Source organism: Pan troglodytes, chromosome 5, assembly GCF_028858775.2.
Source record: "Pan troglodytes isolate AG18354 chromosome 5, NHGRI_mPanTro3-v2.0_pri, whole genome shotgun sequence".
In the NCBI taxonomy this organism is placed as follows: domain Eukaryota; kingdom Metazoa; phylum Chordata; class Mammalia; order Primates; family Hominidae; genus Pan; species Pan troglodytes.
Window position 1 is genome coordinate 121,667,341 of NC_072403.2, and position 19,922 is coordinate 121,687,262.

The following is a 19,922-nucleotide window of genomic DNA, read 5'->3' on the forward strand; positions in this document are numbered from 1 at the left end:
TGGCTGCATTGTATTCCATGGTGTATATGTGCCACATTTTCTTAATCCAGTCTATCACTGTTGGACATTTGGGTTGGTTCCAAGTCTTTGCTATCGTGAATAGTGCCGCAATAAACATACGTGTGCATGTGTCTTTATAGCAGCATGATTTATAGTCCTTTGGGTATATACCCAGTAATGGGATGGCTGGGTGAAATGGTATTTCTAGTTCTAGATCCCTGAGGAATTGCCACAGTGACTTCCACAATGGTTGAACTAGTTTACAGTCCCGCCAACAGTGTAAAAGTGTTCCTATTTCTCCACATCCTCTCCAGCACCTGTCGTTTCCTGACTTTTTAATGATTGCCATTCTAACTGGTGTGAGATGGTATCTCATTGTGGTTTTGATTTGCATTTCTCTGATGGCCGGTGATGATGAGCATTTTTTCATGTGTCTGTTGGCTGCATAAATGTCTTCTTTTGAGAAGTGTCTGTTCATATCCTTTGCCCACTTTTTGATGGGTTGTTTGTTTTTTTCTTGTAAATTTGTTTGAGTTCATTGTAGATTCTAGATATTAGCCCTTTGTCAGATGAGTAGGTTGCGAAGAATTTCTCCCATTTTGTAGGTTGCCTGTTCACTCTGATGGTACTTTCTTTTGCTGTGCAGAAGCTCTTTAGTTTAATTAGATCCCATTTGTCAATTTTGGCTTTTGTTGCCATTGCTTTTGGTGTTCTAGACATGAAGTCCTTGCCCATGCCTATGTCCTGAATGGTAATGCCTAGGTTTTCTTCTAGGGTTTTTATGGTTTTAGGTCTAATGTTTAAGTCTTTAATCCATCTTGAATTAATTTTTGTATAAGGTGTAAGGAAGGTATCCATTTTCAGCTTTCTACATATGGCTAGCCAGTTTTCCCAGCACCATTTATTAAATAGGGAATCCTTTCCCCATTGCTTGTTTTTCTCAGGTTTGTCAAAGATCAGATAGTTGTAGATATGCGGTGTTATTTCTCCCATCCAAGTACTAACCAGACCCGACCCTGCTTAGCTTCTGAGATCAGACGAGATCCGGCGCGTTCAGGGTGGTATGGCCGTAGACGATGCGGTGTTATTTCTGAGGGCTCTGTTCTGTTCCATTGATCTATATCTCTGTTTTGGTACCAGTACCATGCTGTTTTGGTTACTGTAGCCTTGTAGTATAGTTTGAAGTCAGGTAGCATGATGCTCCAGCTTTGTTCTTTTGGCTTAGGATTGACTTGGCGATGCGGGCTCTTTTTTGGTTCCATATGAACTTTAAAGTAGTTTTTTCCAATTCTGTGAAGAAAGTCATTGGTAGCTTGATGGGGATGGCATTGAATCTATAAATTACCTTGGGCAATAAGGCCATTTTCACGATATTGATTCTTCCTACCCATGAGCATGGAATGTTCTTCCATTTGTTTGTGTCCTCTTTTATTTCCTTGAGCAGTGGTTTGTAGTTCTCCTTGAAGAGGTCCTTCACATCCCTTGTAAGTTGGATTCCTAGGTATTTTATTCTCTTCGAAGCAATTGTGAATGGGAGTTCACTCATGATTTGGCTCTCTGTCTGTTATTGATGTATAAGAATGCTTGTGATTTTTGCACATTGATTTTGTATCCTGAGACTTTGCTGAAGTTGCTTATCAGCTTAAGGAGATTTTGAGCTGAGACAATAGGGTTTTCTAGATATACAGTCATGTCATCTGCAAACAGGGACAATTTGACTTCCTCTTTTCCGAATTGAATACCCTTTATTTCCTTCTACTGCCTGATTGCCCTGGCCAGAACTTCCAACACTATGTTGAATAGGAGTGGTGAGAGAGGGCATCCCTGTCTTGTGCCAGTTTTCAAAGGGAATGCTTCCAGTTTTTGCCCATTCAGTACGATATTGGCTGTGGGTTTGACACAGATAGCTCTTATTATTTTGAGATACGTCCCATCAATACCTAATTTATTGAGAGTTTTTAGCATGAAGGGTTGTTGAATTTTGTCAAAGGCCTTTTCTGCATCTATTGAGATAATCATGTGGTTTTTGTCTTTGGTTCTGTTTATATGCTGGATTACATTTATTGATTTGCGTATATTGAACCAGCCTTGCATCCCAGGGATGAAGCCCACTTGATCATGGTGGATAAGCTTTTTGATATGTTGCTGGATTCAGTTTGCCAGTATTTTATTGAGGATTTTTGCATCAATGTTCATGAAGGATATTGGTCTAAAATTCTCTTTTTTGGTTGTGTCTCTGCCCAGCTTTGGTATCAGGATGATGCTGGCCTCATAAAATGAGTTAGGGAGGATTCCCTCTTTTTCTATTGATTGGAATAGTTTCAGAAGGAATGGTACCAGTTCATCCTTGTACCTCTGGTAGAATTCAGCTGTGAATCCATCTGGTCCTGGACTCTTTTTTGTTGGTAAGCTATTGATTATTGCCACAATTTCAGATCCTGTTATTGGTCTATTCAGAGATGCAACTTCTTCCTGGTTTAGTCTTGGGAGGGTGTATGTGTCGAGGAATTTATCCATTTCTTCTAGATTTTCTAGTTTTATTTGCGTAGAGGTGTTTGTAGTATTCTCTGATGGTAGTTTGTATTTCTGTGGGATCGGTGGTGACATCTCCTTTATCATTTTTTATTGCATCTATTTGATTCTTCTCTCTTTTTTCTTTATTAGTCTTGCTAGCAGTCTATCAATTTTGTTGATCCTTTCAAAAAACCAGCTCCTGGATTCATTAATTTTTTGAAGGGTTTTTTGTGTCTCTATTTCCTTCAGTTCTGCTCTGATTTTAGTTATTTCTTGCCTTCTGCTAGCTTTTAAATGTGTTTGCTCTTGCTTTTCTAGTTCTTTTAATTGTGATGTTAGGGTGTCAATTTTGGATCTTTCCTGCTTTCTGTTGTGGGCATTTAGTGCTATAAATTTCACTCTGCACACTGCTTTGAATGTGTCCCAGAGATTCTGGTATGTTGTGTCTTTGTTCTCGTTGGTTTCAAAGAACATCTTTATTTCTGCTTTCATTTCGTTATGTACCCAGTAGTCATTCAGGAGCAGGTTGTTCGGTTTCCATGTAGTTGAGCGGTTTTGAGTGAGTTTCTTAATCCTGAGTTCTAGTTTGATTGCACTGTGGTCTGAGAGACAGCTTGTTATAATTTCTGTTCTTTTACATTTGCTGAGGAGAGCTTTACTTCCACCTATGTGGTCAATTTTGGAATAGGTGTGGTATGGTGCTGAAAAAAATGTATATTCTGTTGATTTGGGGTGGAGAGTTCTGTAGATGTCTTTTAGGTCCGCTTGGTTCAGAGCTGAGTTCAATTCCTGGGTATCCTTGTTAACTTTCTGTCTCGTTGATCTGTCTAATGTTGACAGTGGGGTGTTGAAGTTTCCCATTATTATTGTGTGGGAGTCAAAGTCTCTTTGTAGGTCACTCAGGACTTGCTTAATGAATCTGGGTGCTCCTGTATTGGGTGCATATATGTTTAGGATAGTTAGCTCTTCTTGTTGAATTGATCCCTTTACCATTATGTAATGGCCTCCTTTGTCTCTTTTGATCTTTGTTGGTTTAAAGTCTGTTTTATCAGAGACTAGGAATGCAACCCCTGCCTTTTTTTGTTTTCCATTTGCTTGGTAGATCTTCCTCCATCCTTTTATTTTGAGCCTATGTGTGTCTCCGCACGTGAGATGGGTCTCCTGAATACAGCACACTGATGGGTCTTGACTCTTTATCCAATTTGCCAGTCTGTGTCTTTTACTTGGAGCATTTAGTCCATTTACATTTAACGTTAATATTGTTATGTGTGAATTTGATCCTGTCATTATGATGTTAGTTGGTTATTTTGCTCGTTAGTTGATGCAGTTTCTTCCTAGTCTCGATGGTCTTTACATTTTGACATGATTTTGCAGTGGCTGGTGCCGGTTGTTCCTTTCCATGTTTAGTGCTTCCTTCTGGAGCTCTTTTAGGGCAGGCCTGGTGGTGACAAAATCTCTCAGCATTTGCTTGTCTGTAAAGTATTTTATTTCTCCTTTACGAAGCTTAGTTTGGCTGGATATGAAATTCTGGGTTGAAAATTCTTTTCTTTAAGAATGTTGAATATTGGCCCCCACTCTCTTCTGGCTTGTAGAGTTTCTGCCGAGAGATCCACTGTTAGTCTGATGGGCTTCCCTTTGTGGGTAACCCGACCTTTCTCTCTGGCTGCCCTTAACACTTTTTCCTTCATTTCAACTTTGGTGAATCTGACAATTATGTGTCTTGGAGTTGCTCTTCTCGAGGAGTATCTTTGTGGCGTTCTCTGTATTTCCTGAATCTGAATGTTGGCCTGCCTTGCTAGATTGGGGAAGTTCTCCTGGATAATATCCTGCAGAGTGTTTTCCAACTTGGTTCCATTCTCCCCATCACTTTCAGGTACACCAATCAGATGCAGATTTGGTCTTTTCACATAGTTCCATATTTCTTGGAGGCTTTGTTCGTTTCTTTTTATTCTTTTTTCTCTAAACTTCCCTTCTCGCTTCATTTCATTCATTTCATCTTCCATCACTGATACCCTTTCTTCCAGTTGATCGCATCGGCTCCTGAGGCTTCTGCATTCTTCACGTAGTTCTCGAGCCTTGGCTTTCAGCTCCGTCAGCTCCTTTAAGCACTTCTTTGTATTGGTTATTCTAGTTATACATTCGTCTAAATTTTTTTCAAAGTTTTCAACTTCTTTGTGTTTGGTTTGAATTTCCTCCTGTAGCTTGGAGTAGTTTGATCGTCTGAAGCTTTCTTCTCTCAACTCATCAAAGTCATTCTCCGTCCAGCTTTGTTCCATTGCTGGTGAGGAACTGCGTTCCTCCGATGGAAATGCAGAAATCACCCGTCTTCTGCGTCGCTCACGCTGGGAGCTGTAGACCGGAGCTGTTCCTATTCGGCCATCTTGGCTCCTCCCCCTCTTTTTTTCTTTATTAGTCTGGCTAACAGTCTATTTTGTTAGTCTTTTCAAAAAAGCAGCTCCTGGATTCATTGATTTTTTGAAGGGTTTTTTATGTCTGTATCTCCTTCAGTTCTGCTCTGATCTTAGTTATTTCTTGTTTTCTGCTAGCTTTTGAATTTATTTGCTCTTCCACTATGATCAAGTCAGCTTCATCCTTGGGATGCAAGGCTGGTTCAACATACGCAAATCAATAAACATAATCCATCACATAACCAGAACCAATGACAAAAACTACATGATTATCTCAACAGATGCAGAAAAGGCCTGCAATAAAATTGAACACCCATTCATGCTAAAAACTCTCAACTAGGTATTGATGGAACATATCTCAAAATAATAAGAGCTATTTATAACAAACCCACAGCCAATAGCATACTGAATGGGCAAAAGCTGGAAGCATTCCCTTTGAAAATCAGCACAAGACAAGGATGCCCTCTCTCACCACTCCTCTTCAACATGGTATGGGAAGTTCTGGCCAGAACAATCAGGCAAGAGAAAGAAATAAGGGGTATTCAGATAGGAAGAGAGGAAGTCAAATTGTCTCTGTTTGCAGAGGACATGATTGTATATTTAGAAAACCCCATCATCTCAGCCCAAAAACTCCTTAAGCTGATAAGCAACTTCAGCAAAGTCTCAGGATACAAAATCAATGTGCAAAAATCACAAGCATTCCTATACACCAATAACAGACAGAGAGTCAAATCATGAATGAACTCCCATTCAGAATTGCTACAAAGAGAATAAAATAACTTAAAAATACAACTTAAAAGGGATATGAAGGACCTCTTCAAGGAGAACTACAAACCACTGCCCATTGAAATAAGAGAGGACACAAACAGATGGAAAAACATTCCATGCTCATTGATAGGAAGAATCAATATTGTGAAAATGGCCATACTGCCCAAAGTAATTTATAGATTCAGTGCTATCCCCATCAAGCTACCATTGACTTTCTTCACAGAATTAGAAAAAACTTTAAATTTCATATGGAACCAAAAAAGAGCCCGTATAGCCAAGACAATCCTAAGCAAAAAGAACAAAGCTGTAGGCATCATGCTACCTGACTTCAAACTATACTACAAGGCTACAGTAACCAAAACAGCATGGTACTGGTACCAAAACACATATATAGACCAATGGAACAGAACAGAGGCCTCAGAAATGACACCACACATCTACAACCATCTGATCTTTGACAAACTTGACAAAAGCAAGTAATGGGGAGAGGATTCCTTATTTAATAAATGGTGCTGGGAAAACTGGCTAGCCATATGCAGAAAACAGAAACTGGATCCTTTCCTTGCACCTTATATAAAAATTAACTCCAGATGGATTAAACACTTAAATGTAAGACCTAAAACCAAAAAAGCCCTAGAAGAAAACCTAGGCAATACTATTCAGGACATAGGCATAGGCAAAGACTTCATGACTAAAACACCAAAAGCAATGGCAACAAAAGCCAAAATTGACAAATGGGATCTGATTAAACTAAAGAGCTTCTGCACAGTAAAAGAAACTATCATCAGAGTAAACAGGCAGCCTATAGCATGGGAGAAAATTGTTGCAATCTCTCCATCTCACAAAGGGCTACTATCCAGAATCTACAAGGAACTTAAACAAACTTACAAGAAAATACCCCATCAAAAAGTAGGCGAAGGATATGAACAGACACTTCTCAAAAGGAGACATTTATATGTGGCCAACAAACATATGAAAAAAGGCTCATCATCACTGGTCATTAGAAAAATGCAAATCAAAACCACAATGAGATACCATCTCACGCCAGTTAGAATGGCGATTATTTAAGTCAGGAAAAAACAGATGCTGGAGAGGACATGGAGAAGTAGGAACGCTTTTACACTGTTGGTGGGAGTGTAAATTAGTTCAACCATTGTGGAAGACAGTGTGGTGATTCCTCAAGGATCTAGAACCAGAAATACCATTTGACCCAGCAATCCCATTACTGGGTATATACTCAAAGGATTAGAAATCATGCTACTATAAAGACACATGCACACGTTTATTGCAGCACTATTCACAATAGCAAAGACTTGAAACCAACCCAACTGCCCATCAGTGATGGACTGGATAAAGAAAATGTGGTACGTATACACCATGGAATACTATGCAGCCATAAAAAAGGATGAGTTCATGTCCTTTGCAGGGACATGGATGAAGCTGGAAACCATCACTCTCAGCAAACTAACACAGGAACAGAAAACCAAACACCGCATGTTCTCACTTATAAGTGGGAGTTGAACGATGAGAACACATGGACACAGGGAGGGAAACATCACACACTGGGGCCTGTCGGGGGTTGGGGGCTAGGGGAGGGATAGCATTAGGAGAACTACCTAATGTAGATATTGGGCTGATGGATGCAGGAAACCACCACGGCACGTGTATACCTATGTAACAAACTTGCACGTTCTGCACATGTATCCCATAACTTAAAGTATTAAGAAAAAAAAAAGAAAAAAAAACTCACCATGCTCTATCTCATTTAAGTCTCACATTGATGTTGTAAGGAAGATAGTTTTTACCCTATTTTATAGATGAAAAAATGGAGGCCTAGGGAAATTGAGAACATTGCCCAAGGTCACATGGCTAGTGAGTGGCAGAGTCACCATTCCAACCACAGAACTGTACAGTAAAGTACTAGCTTCTCTTGAATGAGAAGCAGTGCAGTGTCTAACTAAAGAGATGCCCCAGGCAAGGAGGCAGAAGGCAAGGTTTAGTTCCGTGAATGCCTCTCAACCTCAATTCATTCAACCACAGTGTAAAAAGAAAAAGAAATGCCTGTCTTGGTTATCTCACAGAGTATTTGCAAGTCTAATTTATGAAGTCCTGTGAAGGCTGAGAAGCTGCTTTCTGCTGTGCTAGTTTGGGAATTGTTCATCCAGACTAGTTGATTTCTTTCTGGCCTCCAGCTGGCTAAAGTTGGGGGCTCCGTTCTTCTGGTCCTTGGGAGGGATCTCCTCTGTCAGAGTCAGGTGTGGAGTGTGTGGGCCATGGCCCATGTGGGGTAAGCTGGGTTTCTCAGGGTGCAGGGAGAGTACCAGGAAGAAATCTGATCTCCTAGAATCTTCAAAGTTCATTAGCTGTTCACTTTAATCCAATGGAGCATTTATTTCTTTGTGTTCTTATTATTTCTGATTATTGTAGCTAGGTTTCATTTTAGTATATTTAAGACTTGGATTTTTTTGTCTTAGCTTAGCTTAAAAGTAAACATGTTGAGCCTGTTCCTCTGATTTAAGGAAATTAGAACACTGAAAATGTTTAATTTTTGATAAAGGAACGAGAGAAAAGAAAGCATGAAAGAATTCTGAGTGAAGAACTTGTTGCTGCTGTGACCTATCTCAACCAATTTTTGCCTCCTGAGCACACTATTGTTTATATTCCCTGGGACATGGCCAAGTATACCAAAAGGTGAATGATACTCATCTGTCTGGCTATGATCGTTTCCTTTTCTTGTAATGAGAAATAACAGGAAGCTGACCTCTGTGGTAAAGTAAATGTTACCCTGTTAATTTCCTTCATGAACCTGTTGAGGGGCTGTTTTGAGTGCATCAAGAAACTAACCAAACATTTTTTTTTCTTTTTGCCTATCATATATACCATTTGCAAATTGTTTGAAATATTTAGTCATTTCAGAACATCTCTGCAACTGTTCCTTAAAGGCATTAGTTTTGCTTTTTTCTATATCATTCTGTCTCACTATTTAAACACTTTCTCAGATGTCACTCGTGGATGAACCTGTGATAATTCCTGACTGTATATAGTAGATCCAAACTCCTTAGTGTAATGTCAAAGGCTCGTCATCTGGTTGGCTTCAGAATGTGACCACTTTTTATTTATCCCAAGGGCTGTTCTCTTCCAGAAAACTGAATTTTCATGCTCTGCCACAAATGTGGCAGCCAAAGTCCCATCCTAAGCCTCCATTCCTCTTCTTCACCCTCCCTGGGATGCTTTCCCACCTCTCTTTTGTCTTTCAAGATCTGATTCAAAACTCATCTCTTCTAAGGAACTTACTTTTGTTAAATCTTGCATTGTCTTTTTGTTCACTTACTACAGAATCATACAAGCTGTAGGTTTACTTAAGGTCTTATTTTTTAAGATGTTACTATATCATTTTGTACTTATTGTACTTTTTTCTGAGTCATTTTATACAGTTAGATACACACACACTTTCTCAGAGTATAAGTTTGGTTACGAGTTATTGCCATTCATATTATTTTTTTTATTATCATTTTTCAAACATAGTCTTGCTCTGTTGCCCAGGCTTGAGTGCAGTGGTATGATCTCAGCTTATTGCAGACTCTGCCTCCCGGGTTCAAGCGATTCTCCTGTCTCAGCCTCCTGAGTAGCTGGGACTGCAGTCATGCGCCACCGTGCCTGGCTAATTTTTTGTTGTTGTTGTTGTTGTTGTTTTTGTTTCTGTTTTTGTTTTTTGAGATGGAGTCTCACTCTGTTGCCCAGGCTGGAGTGCAGTGGCGCAATCTCGGCTCACTGCAAACTCCACCTCCCGGGTTCACGCCATTCTCCTGCCTTAGCCATCCAAGTAGCTGGGACTACAGGCACCCTCCACCACGCCCTGCTAATTGTTTATATTTTTAGTGGAGATGGGGTTTCACCATGTTGGCCAGTCTGGTCTCGAACTCCTGACCTTAAGTGATCCACCTGCATTGGCCTCCCAAAGTGCTGGGATTACAGGCGTGAGCCACTGCACCCAGCTGCCATTCATATTATTTTCCAGTTTTTTCTTCTCTGCCACCTGCACTGTGCATGGTGCTCTTTTCACAACCGTTTTATGAATGTATATTGACTTGACAACTCTTGAGGAGTGAAAGGTTTTGGAGAAAGCTCAGGCAGGGATGTTATATGCCAAGATTAAGGATCACCAATATTTGATATTAAGTTGCAGGTCTTTTGTGTCTTTCACATCAAATGTTGCTGGTTACTGAGTACACATTATATTCTAGACATTGTTACATGTTTCTATCAAGTACCAGCCAAGAGATTTTAAAAATTACGTCTTTAAATATCATTGCTATAGACTTTACTGGCTTTAGATATAAGGATAAATATATATTAAAACTTGGCTTCTCACTTTTCTCATTCTTCCTTCTCTCCTCAGCAAGCTGTGTAATGTTCTTGATCGACTAAATGTGATTGCAGAAAGTGTGGTGAAGAAAACAGGTTTCTTTGTAAACCGCCCTGATTCTTACTGTAGCATTTTGCGGCCAGATGAAAAGTATGTATGGTATTTTAAAACTTATAATAAATGATGATTTTTGCTCTTATGGGTATTCTAAATACAGCAGTTTGTACTACTTGGAAATTGGATGAATTTAGTCCTGCGGGGAGGCACACTGCTCACATGACTGAGTGCTGAATGTTCACTGGGGCATGGGAATTCCTTTGGTGGTTACCTACATACCTTGAGATGTAAGCCATGGGATCTGCATCTCTTGCTTCATAGAACAAATGTTACATAAAATATTTCTGTAAGTAAAATTTTCAACAGTGAACTATTTTTCAGTATTGAATAGAAACAGACATTTTTTTCTTATAGATTACATACTAACATTTTTATAAAAATAGTATTATTGTATTATAGTTATTCACTCACAAATCTTTTATTACTATTTTGGGAGCTTCTTCAGATCAAGGATTTATGCTTTATCTTTTAAGAAACCAATACTATGTATTTATGGCATTTTATTTTCAGTTAATGTAGTTAACTACAATCATAAGACAACAAAAAAGAACTAACTACTAGTGTATATGTCTTTGGAAGTAATCCCTTTGTTATAGTTTGCATTGTTTGCACTTGTTTATTGTTTGAATTTTAGGGTACCCATGACAGGGGTCCCCCAAGACTAGTCCCAGATTTCAGTGATTCACTAGGAGAACTGAAAGGACTCTGCCTATTGTATTCTGGCTATAATTTATTATGGTGAAAGGATATAAAATGACATTAACAAAGGGAAAAGGCAAAAGGGGCAAAGTCCAGAGGAAACCAGGCACAGGCTTCCAGAGTCTTCTCCTCAGTGGAGTTGCATAGAACACACTTAATTCCCCAAGAAACAGGTTGTGAAGCATGGGTGAAATGTTGCCAGCCAAGGAAGCATGTTGGAGACTCTGTTTTTTTACTGGAGGCTGGTCACATAGGCAGCCTCTGCCTGGCATATACCAAAATTCTTGACTTCCAGAGGGAAAGAAGGTATTCAGGAAAAACCATATTATCTCTACAAACCTTTTCAACACAGTGAGTCACTCTTATCAGTTCTGGGAATGGTGGAAACCCTCCTGAAATTTAAGTTGCCAGACATTGGCCAAGGGCCAACCTTATAAGCAGGACTTTCTAAGGATAGCAGTTAGGCCTGTTAGGTTAACTCTTTTCTGCACAGCACCTTCTTTTAAATAATTAAAATATTAACATCATCTATAGTATTTCATAACAAAACATATTCCTATGTATTCATTGCACATGGAGAAAATAAGTAGTCTCTAAAAGGAAATCTACAAAACCAACCAAAGAAATACAACAAAGCCTCCATGAGTAAAAGCTGGGGGAGGTAGAGAATCCTAATGTTGAGTTGGGAAGGCTAAGGCTTGGAAGATTTTATTAGAAAGATGCCCTACAATTATTATTCATGTGTATAGAGACCAAACAGGAATTGGGTTTGAATGAAAGCAAGGGAGATTTTGGTTGAGCATGGGTAACAAAATGCCAGAGTGGGCACTCAGGCAAATTAAAATGCCCCTTTCCTGGACTGTCTTTGAGGAGAGTGTGGTAAGCAGTCTGCCTCAGTCATTTGCATGTTCACTTACCTGAAAGAATGAGAGTAGGCAGGATCAGCTGATTTTTCAGGAGCCTTCAGCTCTATTACTTTAATTCTATGATTCTTAACAAGGATCTGGTACTGAAAATAAATATGTATTCTGCCATTAAGTTTTTTAAAAGTGTTTATTTTTAAACACAGGTGGAATGAACTAGGAGGATGTGTGATTCCCACTGGTCGCCTGCAGGTATACACAATATTACAATTCTTAATGAATAGAATCTGTATCCATTGTGTACTATATGTTTTCTGTAAGCAATCATGGAAAGACCTGTGTCTTATTTAATGCAGAATTATTATTTGAGAAGATTGTTAAAAGCCTTACTTCTAGTCTTTAATGCTTATGAAAAATGTGTAGCTGGCTGGGCGCGGTGGCTCATGCCTGTAATCCCAACACTTTGGGAGGCCGGAGTGGGCAGATTACAAGATCAGAAGATCAAGATCATCCTGGCTAACATGGTGAAACCCTGTCTCTACTAAAAATACAAAAAATTATCCGGGCTTGGTGGCATGCACCTCTAGTCCCAGCTACTTGGGAGTCTGAGGCAGGAGAATCGCTTGAATCTGGGAGGCGGAGGTTGCAATGAGGCGAGATCATGCCACTGCACTCCAGCCTAGGTGACAGAGCAAGACTCTGTCTCAAAAAGAAAAAAAAAAAAAGAAAAATGTGTAGCTGAAATAATATGTCCTATGGAATTTTTCTATATATTAAATGTTATTACTGGAAATAGAAACACAAACAAGAACATGAAAAGAATAAATTAGAGTGACTTTGGAAAAGAAGCCAAGTGTATATACTATATATGTTAACTATGCTTTAAGAATGATACGGCCCTAACCACTGAATATTTACGTTGTATAATAAGGAGATAGGTCAGAAAAAAGCCCATATTTTGCTAACTGGTAAATTAGCAAATTGTTAGCTATTTGTTTTATTTTGTTAAACTAACAAAGTAAATTCAAATATAGACCAGAAGATTTAACGGTGCTGTTACAGCAATGTATAACCTTATGCAACTTTAAACATGTTCTTCATTATTTTGACTTTACATAAAACTGAATAATATTTGTTCAGGAATAATACCTGCCCACAGACTTTTTTTGTTTTTGTTTTTGTTTTTGTTTCTTAAAGAAATCTAAAGTAGTATGGAAGTTCTTTGGTGATGGAATAATGATTGAAAATCTTAAGGTATTTCTCTTTAGACTGGCATCCTTCGAACCAACTGTGTGGACTGTTTAGATCGCACCAACACAGCACAGTTTATGGTGGGAAAATGTGCTCTGGCCTATCAGCTGTATTCACTGGGACTGATTGACAAACCTAATCTACAGTTTGATACAGATGCAGTTAGGTAAGTCTTATTTTTTGCTATTTGAATGCTGATAATGGCAGAAGGCAAACCTGGTTACTAATAAGTTTTTTTATGAAAGCGTTTCTACTTTTAGCTTCTCAAAAATTATGTTGCTAGAAAACATTATTCAAACTAATTCTGTTTTTCTTATATTTTCTTCTAGTAGTTTTATAGTTTTTGGTCTTATGTTTAAGTCTTTAATCTGTCTTGAGTTGGTTTTTGTATACGATGAGAGACAGGGGTTCAGTTTCATTCTTCAGCATATGAATATCCAATTTTCCCAGCACCCATTTGTTGAAGAGGGTGTCCTTTCCCCAGTGAATGCTCTTGGTGTCTTAGAATAAATATTTCTATTAAAAATTTGTGTATTCTTGCCATGATTTGGGCTTTGGGTTTTTCTTTTGTTGTTGTTGTTGTTTTTGCTTGTGTTAATTATGAACAAACACCACATTCTTTAGATAAATCCAAAGTACTTAGACAAACTAGTGGGCATTGTTTTAAAACAAATCCAGATGGCATTTTAAAAAAGAGTACTGTGTCTTCATACATACTAAAAATCTAAGATGTATAAAAGATTGATTTTTCATTAAGGATTACTATTTCTTCACTGTCTATTGGATCTATGACAGTCCATGAAGTATTATTTTTTGAAAATACAATTAATGATAGCTGATACTGGTCATCGGAAATTGTCATAAAGGCTCAGCTGAGGAAAGTAATCAGTTTACAAATGGCCACACCAACAGATATCACTGCACTGGAAATATTAACAGACACTTGAAGAAACACAGGTTTCAAAAGTACATATCTAAGAAAGAATATGGTTTCTTAGTCTGCTGTGATCTGAATGTTTGTGTCTTCCCTAAGTTCATATGCTGAAACCCTAACCCCTAAATGGATGGTATTAGGAGGTGGGACCTTTGGAAAATGAGTAGAGCTGAGAGGAACCGTCATGACTGGGATTAGTGTCCTTATTATAAAAGACTGAAGAGAGCTAGCTAGCCCCTTCCATCATGTGAGGACACAGTGAGAAGACCATCTGTGATCTAGGAAATGGGCCCTCACCAGACACTACATCTACCAGCTCCTTGATCTTGTACTTCCCAGCCTCCAGAAATGTGAGAAATGTTTGCTGTTTATAAGCCACCCAGTTTATGGTGTCTTGTTGCAGCAGCTCGAATGGACTGACACCGTGACAGGAGCATATTCTTTTTTCAGAGGCAATTCAGAGAGCACAGTACATTCTGTTACGGGAAGTGAATTGCTCTGGCAGGCTGCAGAAAGTTAGGAGTCTTTAAGTATGGTTAGAAACAACCTGGTCTGGCTTTGGTGGGCCAGGTTTTTGGTGCCCCTGCTTCCATTTTAGTGTTTTCTATGGCTTTGGTGTTTACTGGAATATCACTCTAAAATATATTAGCATTTGCATTTATTTGCAAGATATTGAAGAATCTAACTTGAAAGACTCAGAAGAATTTTTAAAGTATAAGACTTGTTTGGAGTTTGGCTAAGTGAATAACTTGTGCTTTGATTTTGGTGAAATTCTTTAATGCGGGTTTTTCTTTTTTTAGGTTATTTGAGGAACTCTATGAAGATCATGGTGATACCCTATCCCTTCAGTATGGTGGTTCTCAACTTGTTCATCGTGTGAAAACCTACAGAAAGATAGCACCATGGACCCAGCACTCCAAAGACATAATGCAAACCCTGTCTAGATATTACAGCAATGCTTTTTCAGGTAATTCTGAAGTAATAGCTATTTTTAAGACTTACTCTGAAGTGCATTTTTTATACGTCTTTTAAAGCTATCTGGCTAAGTGAAATTAAAATTTAATATTTTAAAAGTTTAGATAAAACAGTCTGTCACTTAGAAGGTGCTCAGTAAATATTTGTCCAATAAATGAATGAATAAACATTTGTATTTTAAATAGGACACTTTTGCATTTTGGCACCCATAATTAGAGTTTTTATATAATGCAACACACTTTAATTCCTTGGCTTCTGTCTTCTTTCTATTTTTCTGCTTGCAGTATATAGATAAAATTTTTTGAGGGTGTTGAGTCATTTTTTTAAATAGGGTTCAAAGTCTCGACAATTGTCTAAGAGTGTAAATATCACTGAATTTTTTAAATGTCAACTAGAAACAAATTGTGATATTAGCACTAAATTATACTCATTAAATTCTACTGTTTTATGACTTGTGAATACTACATGTAACAGGGTGTTGAAATGGTGCTTTTCCTGCCTCCATTCTGATGGAATTGCCAATACAATAGGTATCACAGACCAAAGTGATTGTGAGACAAACCCCCATGCACAGAATTTATGAAGGAAGTGCTCAGTGATTGATTTTATGAGTCTTCAGCTCTTGTACCAGATTAAGGATAGAAAAGTTTACACAATATGGAGATTAGTAAAGAGGTCCTTGGGGCTGGGCGTGGTGGCTCATGCCTGTAATCCCAGCACTTTGGGAGGCCGAGGTGGGCAGATTACGAGGTCAGGAGATCAAGACCGTCCTGGCTAACATGGTGAAACCCCGTCTCTACTAAAAAAAATACAAAAATTAGCCAGGCGTGGGATGGGGGCCTGTAGTCCCAGCTACTCGGGAGGCTGAGGCTGGAGAATGATGTGAACCCCGGAGGCAGAGCTTGCAGCGAGCCGAGATTGCGCCACTGCACTCCAGCCTGGGCGACAGAGCAAGACTCCATCTCGGAAAGAAAAAAAAAGGTCCTTAGGAGTGAACTATTGCCTGCAATAACACCCACCCTCAGTGAAAAGAGAATGGGCTTCAACAGGACTCTGGGTGAGCTTGACATGGTATCCTGCTGTTGAAGAGACACAGCATGTAGGCCTTGGACTGTTGCACAGCAGATCTGAAGCAGAGGGATGGGCTGAGGAGAGTGTGCCACATTGGGAATTGTCTGCATTCCTCCAGTTGGGTAGGCCAAAGGATACTTGAGTGTTGACTGGTAACCGGATGTGGGCCTCATGGAGGAGGATGCCAGCATGGGGTTGGCCTGGGTCCTGGCCAGTAAGGCCCCTGGAAGGACAGAGAGACCTTAGCAGCAAGATCCAGGAGGTAAACACTGGATACCTAAGGAGCCAAGGAAGGAGTTACAAGAAACTGCCTGATAAAAGGGAATTGTAAGAGAGTCCCCAGCTCTGGCAGCTTCAGAAGCATCTGGGAAAGCATCCATCAGAGTCAGCTGTCCACATTTTCTAGGCCCAGAGAGTTTGCAAAGCTGGTCTGTTATGCTCCTGTCCAACTGTATTAGTTTTCTGTGCTGTGTAACAAATGACTGTAAATGTAGCAGCTTAAAACAGTACACATGCATTATCTCACAATTTCTGTGCATCAGAAATTTATGCACAACTTAACTGGGTCCCCTGCTTAGGGTCTCTCAAGGCTGCCATTGAGAAAGAACCACTTCCCAGCCCACGTGTTGGCAGAATTCAGTTCCTTGTGGCTGTAGGACTCACAGCAGCGTGCTTCTTCACAGCTGACAATAGGATGAGTGTGCTGGCAAGACTGATTCTTATAAATGTAATGTAATAATGGGAGTGACGTCCTGTCATCTTTGCCATATTTCTTTGGTCAGGAGCAAATCATAGGTGCCCCTGCCCACACACACGGGGGAAATCCACATCCATTTCCTAGGGCTGCTGTATCAAAACAGCACAAACCGGTGGCTCAAAACAATAGAAATGTATTGTCTTGCAGTTCGGGAGGCTAGGAGTCTGAAATCTAAGTGTCGACAGGGCCATGCTCCCTCTGAAAATCCAGAGAGGAGAATCCTCATCGGCTACTTCTGTCATGTGCTAATATGTACATATCCCTCAGGGTGTATATCACCATGAAAAAGGGCATTTGTTCTTTTGCCCTCTCCTGTGGTCATTGTCCCTGTAATAGGGGTCATTATTGACACTTAAGGATCAAGTAATGTGCTTTTTTTTTTTTTTTTTTTTGAGAGGGAGTCTCGCTCTGTCTCCAGGCTGGAGTGCAGTGGCTCAAACTCGGCTCACTGCAAACTCCGCCTCCCGGGTTCAAGCAATTCTCCTGCCTCAGCCTCCAGAGTGTAATGTGCTTTTTAATAAGACTAGAGGACAGACAGAATGACTGTGTAGCTGTCCATGTTTAAAAAAGAAAGGAGTAATATAAAAGATAAAGATATTCTGAGAAAATGATGTGCACAAATGGAAAGGTAAGGCAAAATTATGCACAACTGAAAGAGGAACTACTGTGAAAGGAATGATTTTATGAATAATGTGGCTAAAACAGGCTTCTTTATTTTAAGAAGCATGATATCATTGGGGTGTACAACTTATTTTTAAATTACAATGGGTGTTATATAATGGTGACAATATAGAAGAATTTTCTTTAAACCACTCAAGACAACTTTGCAAAACTTAATCAATCTTTTCATGTTATGCCTCTGGGCTAGGCAGGAACACACTGATTAACTAGATTAAAAAAAAAAAAAGCACTGGGCACAGTGGCTCACACCTGTAATCCTGCACTTTGGGAGACTAAGACAGGAGGACTGCTTGGCCCAGGAGTTTGAGACCAGCCTGGGCAACATAGTGAGATCCCATCTCTACAACAAATATAAAAATTAACCGGGCATGGTAGTGCACACCTGTAGTCCCAGCTATGTGAGAGCCTAAGGGCAGAGGATCCCCTGAGCCCAGGAGTTCGAGGCTGCAGTGAACTATGATCATTCCATTGTACTCTAGCCTGGGTGACAGAGTGAGACTGTCTCTCAAAAAACAAGCAAACAAAAGCAACTAGAATAGTGAAATTAGGTTGTTAGGAATTTTACCCTTGGTTTATGTGGATGGACTGATGCTATGGGGTCAACTCACCTGACCCTTTTTTCTATTCATTTTAAAAACTGTTCTTGAGGCTTCACATGCTAGCATGCATGTTGGTCTAGGAAGCACCTTTTAGTTTTTAATATAACTAGTTACATAGGGAGTTGGAGGATGCTTTACAGGGAAAGCATAGGTATCTCTTCAGATGTTAGGGAGAGCTTTTAATTCCCTTAAGGGCCTTGCTAAGCTCTTTCTATTTTTTTTTAAATGCAAATTTTTAAGCCTGGATTTTCTTGCTGGAGCTTGTTGAATTTAAATCCTATTATAAAACAAAGATAAGAAACCTACAGCAGTTAATAATAGATCTGCTGTATATATATGTGTGTGTGTGTATATATATGCCTAACATAAATATGTACACCCACATGCGTGTGCATAATTTAAATGTAGTGAATGTGTGTATGCATGCATGGAGGGGAATCATGTTCTCAACAGGGATCTAAAGAGAAAAGCTCCCAAGGTGTGTTAGGTTGTTTTTGCGTTGCTGTAAAGAAATACCTGAGACTGAGTAATTTCATAAAGAAGAGAGGTTGAATTGGCCCATGATTTTGCAGGTTGTACAGGAAACATGGTGCCATTATCTTCTCAGTTTCTAGGTGGGGCCTCAGGGAACTTTTAATCCTGGCAGAAGAAGGGGGAGCAGGTGTCTCACATGGCAAGGGGTGAGGGGAAGGAGGTGCCACACACTTTTAAACAACCAGATCTCTTGAGAACTCACTATCGCAAGGAGTGCATCAACCCAAACACCTTCCGCCAGACTCCATCTCCAAAATTGTGGATTACATTTCAACACCAGAGTTCGGCAGAGACAAATATCCAAACTATATCACAGGGTCAGGATTTCAAAGCTTATCCCGTGTGGAAGACAGTGATCCCAGAAGATGGTGCTGAGGTGGCTTCACCTGGCATTATGATAGTACTCTAAAGGACTGCCAGCAGTTTCTTCCCCTTTCTGCTCACTGCTGAAAGAGGGACATCAAAGGGAACATGCTGAGAACATTTTAATTTATCAAGAATAGTGAGATAGCCTTATGAGGTTATCCTTCAAACAGCAGATTGTGAGTGAATAAGCTGTATTTGGCAATAGCAGAAATAAAACAGTTGGAAAAATGTTTTGTTTTAATAACGTTTGTTTTAATACCCTTGGTAACTTTTGTTAAAGCCCAACTCTTCACCTCTTCTGCAACCAAAGCAGTTGTACATGGCAAGAGAACAGTTTGTAATTTATTACTCTTAAACTGACTACAGTTCTCCAAAGGACAACTGACTGTCCTGTGACATTTCCATAGTAAGTTCATTCTTCCACTCTCCAAAATGACTATTTCATAACTTGTCCTCTCTCCTTAAAACTACAACACCTCAATCTCATCTGATGACCTTGCTTCATGCTTCAGTGAGAAAATAAGTTATTGGAAGGGAACTTCCTCTAATTCTTTTTTTTTTTTTTTTTGAGATGGAGTCTCGCTCTGTGGCCCAGGCTGGAGTGCAGTGGCGCTATCTCGGCTCACTGCAAGCTCCGCCTCCCGGGTTCATGCCATTCCCCTGCCTCAGCCTCCCGAGTAGCTGGGACTACAGGCGCCTGCCACCGCGCCCGGCTAATTTTTTGTATTTTTAGTAGAGACGGGGTTTCACCGTGTTAGCCAGGACTTCCTCTAATTCTACCATCAAATGCAGAGGCCGTCCTTTTCTGCACCCATAGTTTCTACCCTATATTGTATTACAATGCTTGTGGTGGCCCTGCTCCATCTTAAGTCAAGCCTTGCCTTTTTCTTTGAATCCCATGCCTTCTTGTGTTCCCTAACTATATGCTTGTTGCTGTACATCATCAGTTTCTCTGTCTCTAATGCATCATTGCCATTAACATAAAAGCATACCTTAGCATTTTCCATCCACCCTTTCCA

General features: G+C 39.6%; 1 protein-coding gene across 3 annotated transcripts in view; it reads left to right on the forward strand.

The window, feature by feature from the left end:
- The window catches only part of FIG4 (FIG4 phosphoinositide 5-phosphatase), a 134,860-nt gene that overhangs the window by 61,698 nt on the left and 53,240 nt on the right, over positions 1 to 19,922 (forward strand). For all 3 annotated transcript variants that reach the window (NM_001114624.2, XM_063811944.1, XM_016954680.3), the window contains 5 exons: positions 8,248 to 8,381; positions 10,090 to 10,206; positions 11,942 to 11,987; positions 13,004 to 13,152; positions 14,721 to 14,887. In NM_001114624.2, the coding sequence (NP_001108096.1) occupies positions 8,248 to 8,381; positions 10,090 to 10,206; positions 11,942 to 11,987; positions 13,004 to 13,152; positions 14,721 to 14,887 (613 nt within the window). The remainder of the gene's footprint in view (positions 1 to 8,247; positions 8,382 to 10,089; positions 10,207 to 11,941; positions 11,988 to 13,003; positions 13,153 to 14,720; positions 14,888 to 19,922) is intronic.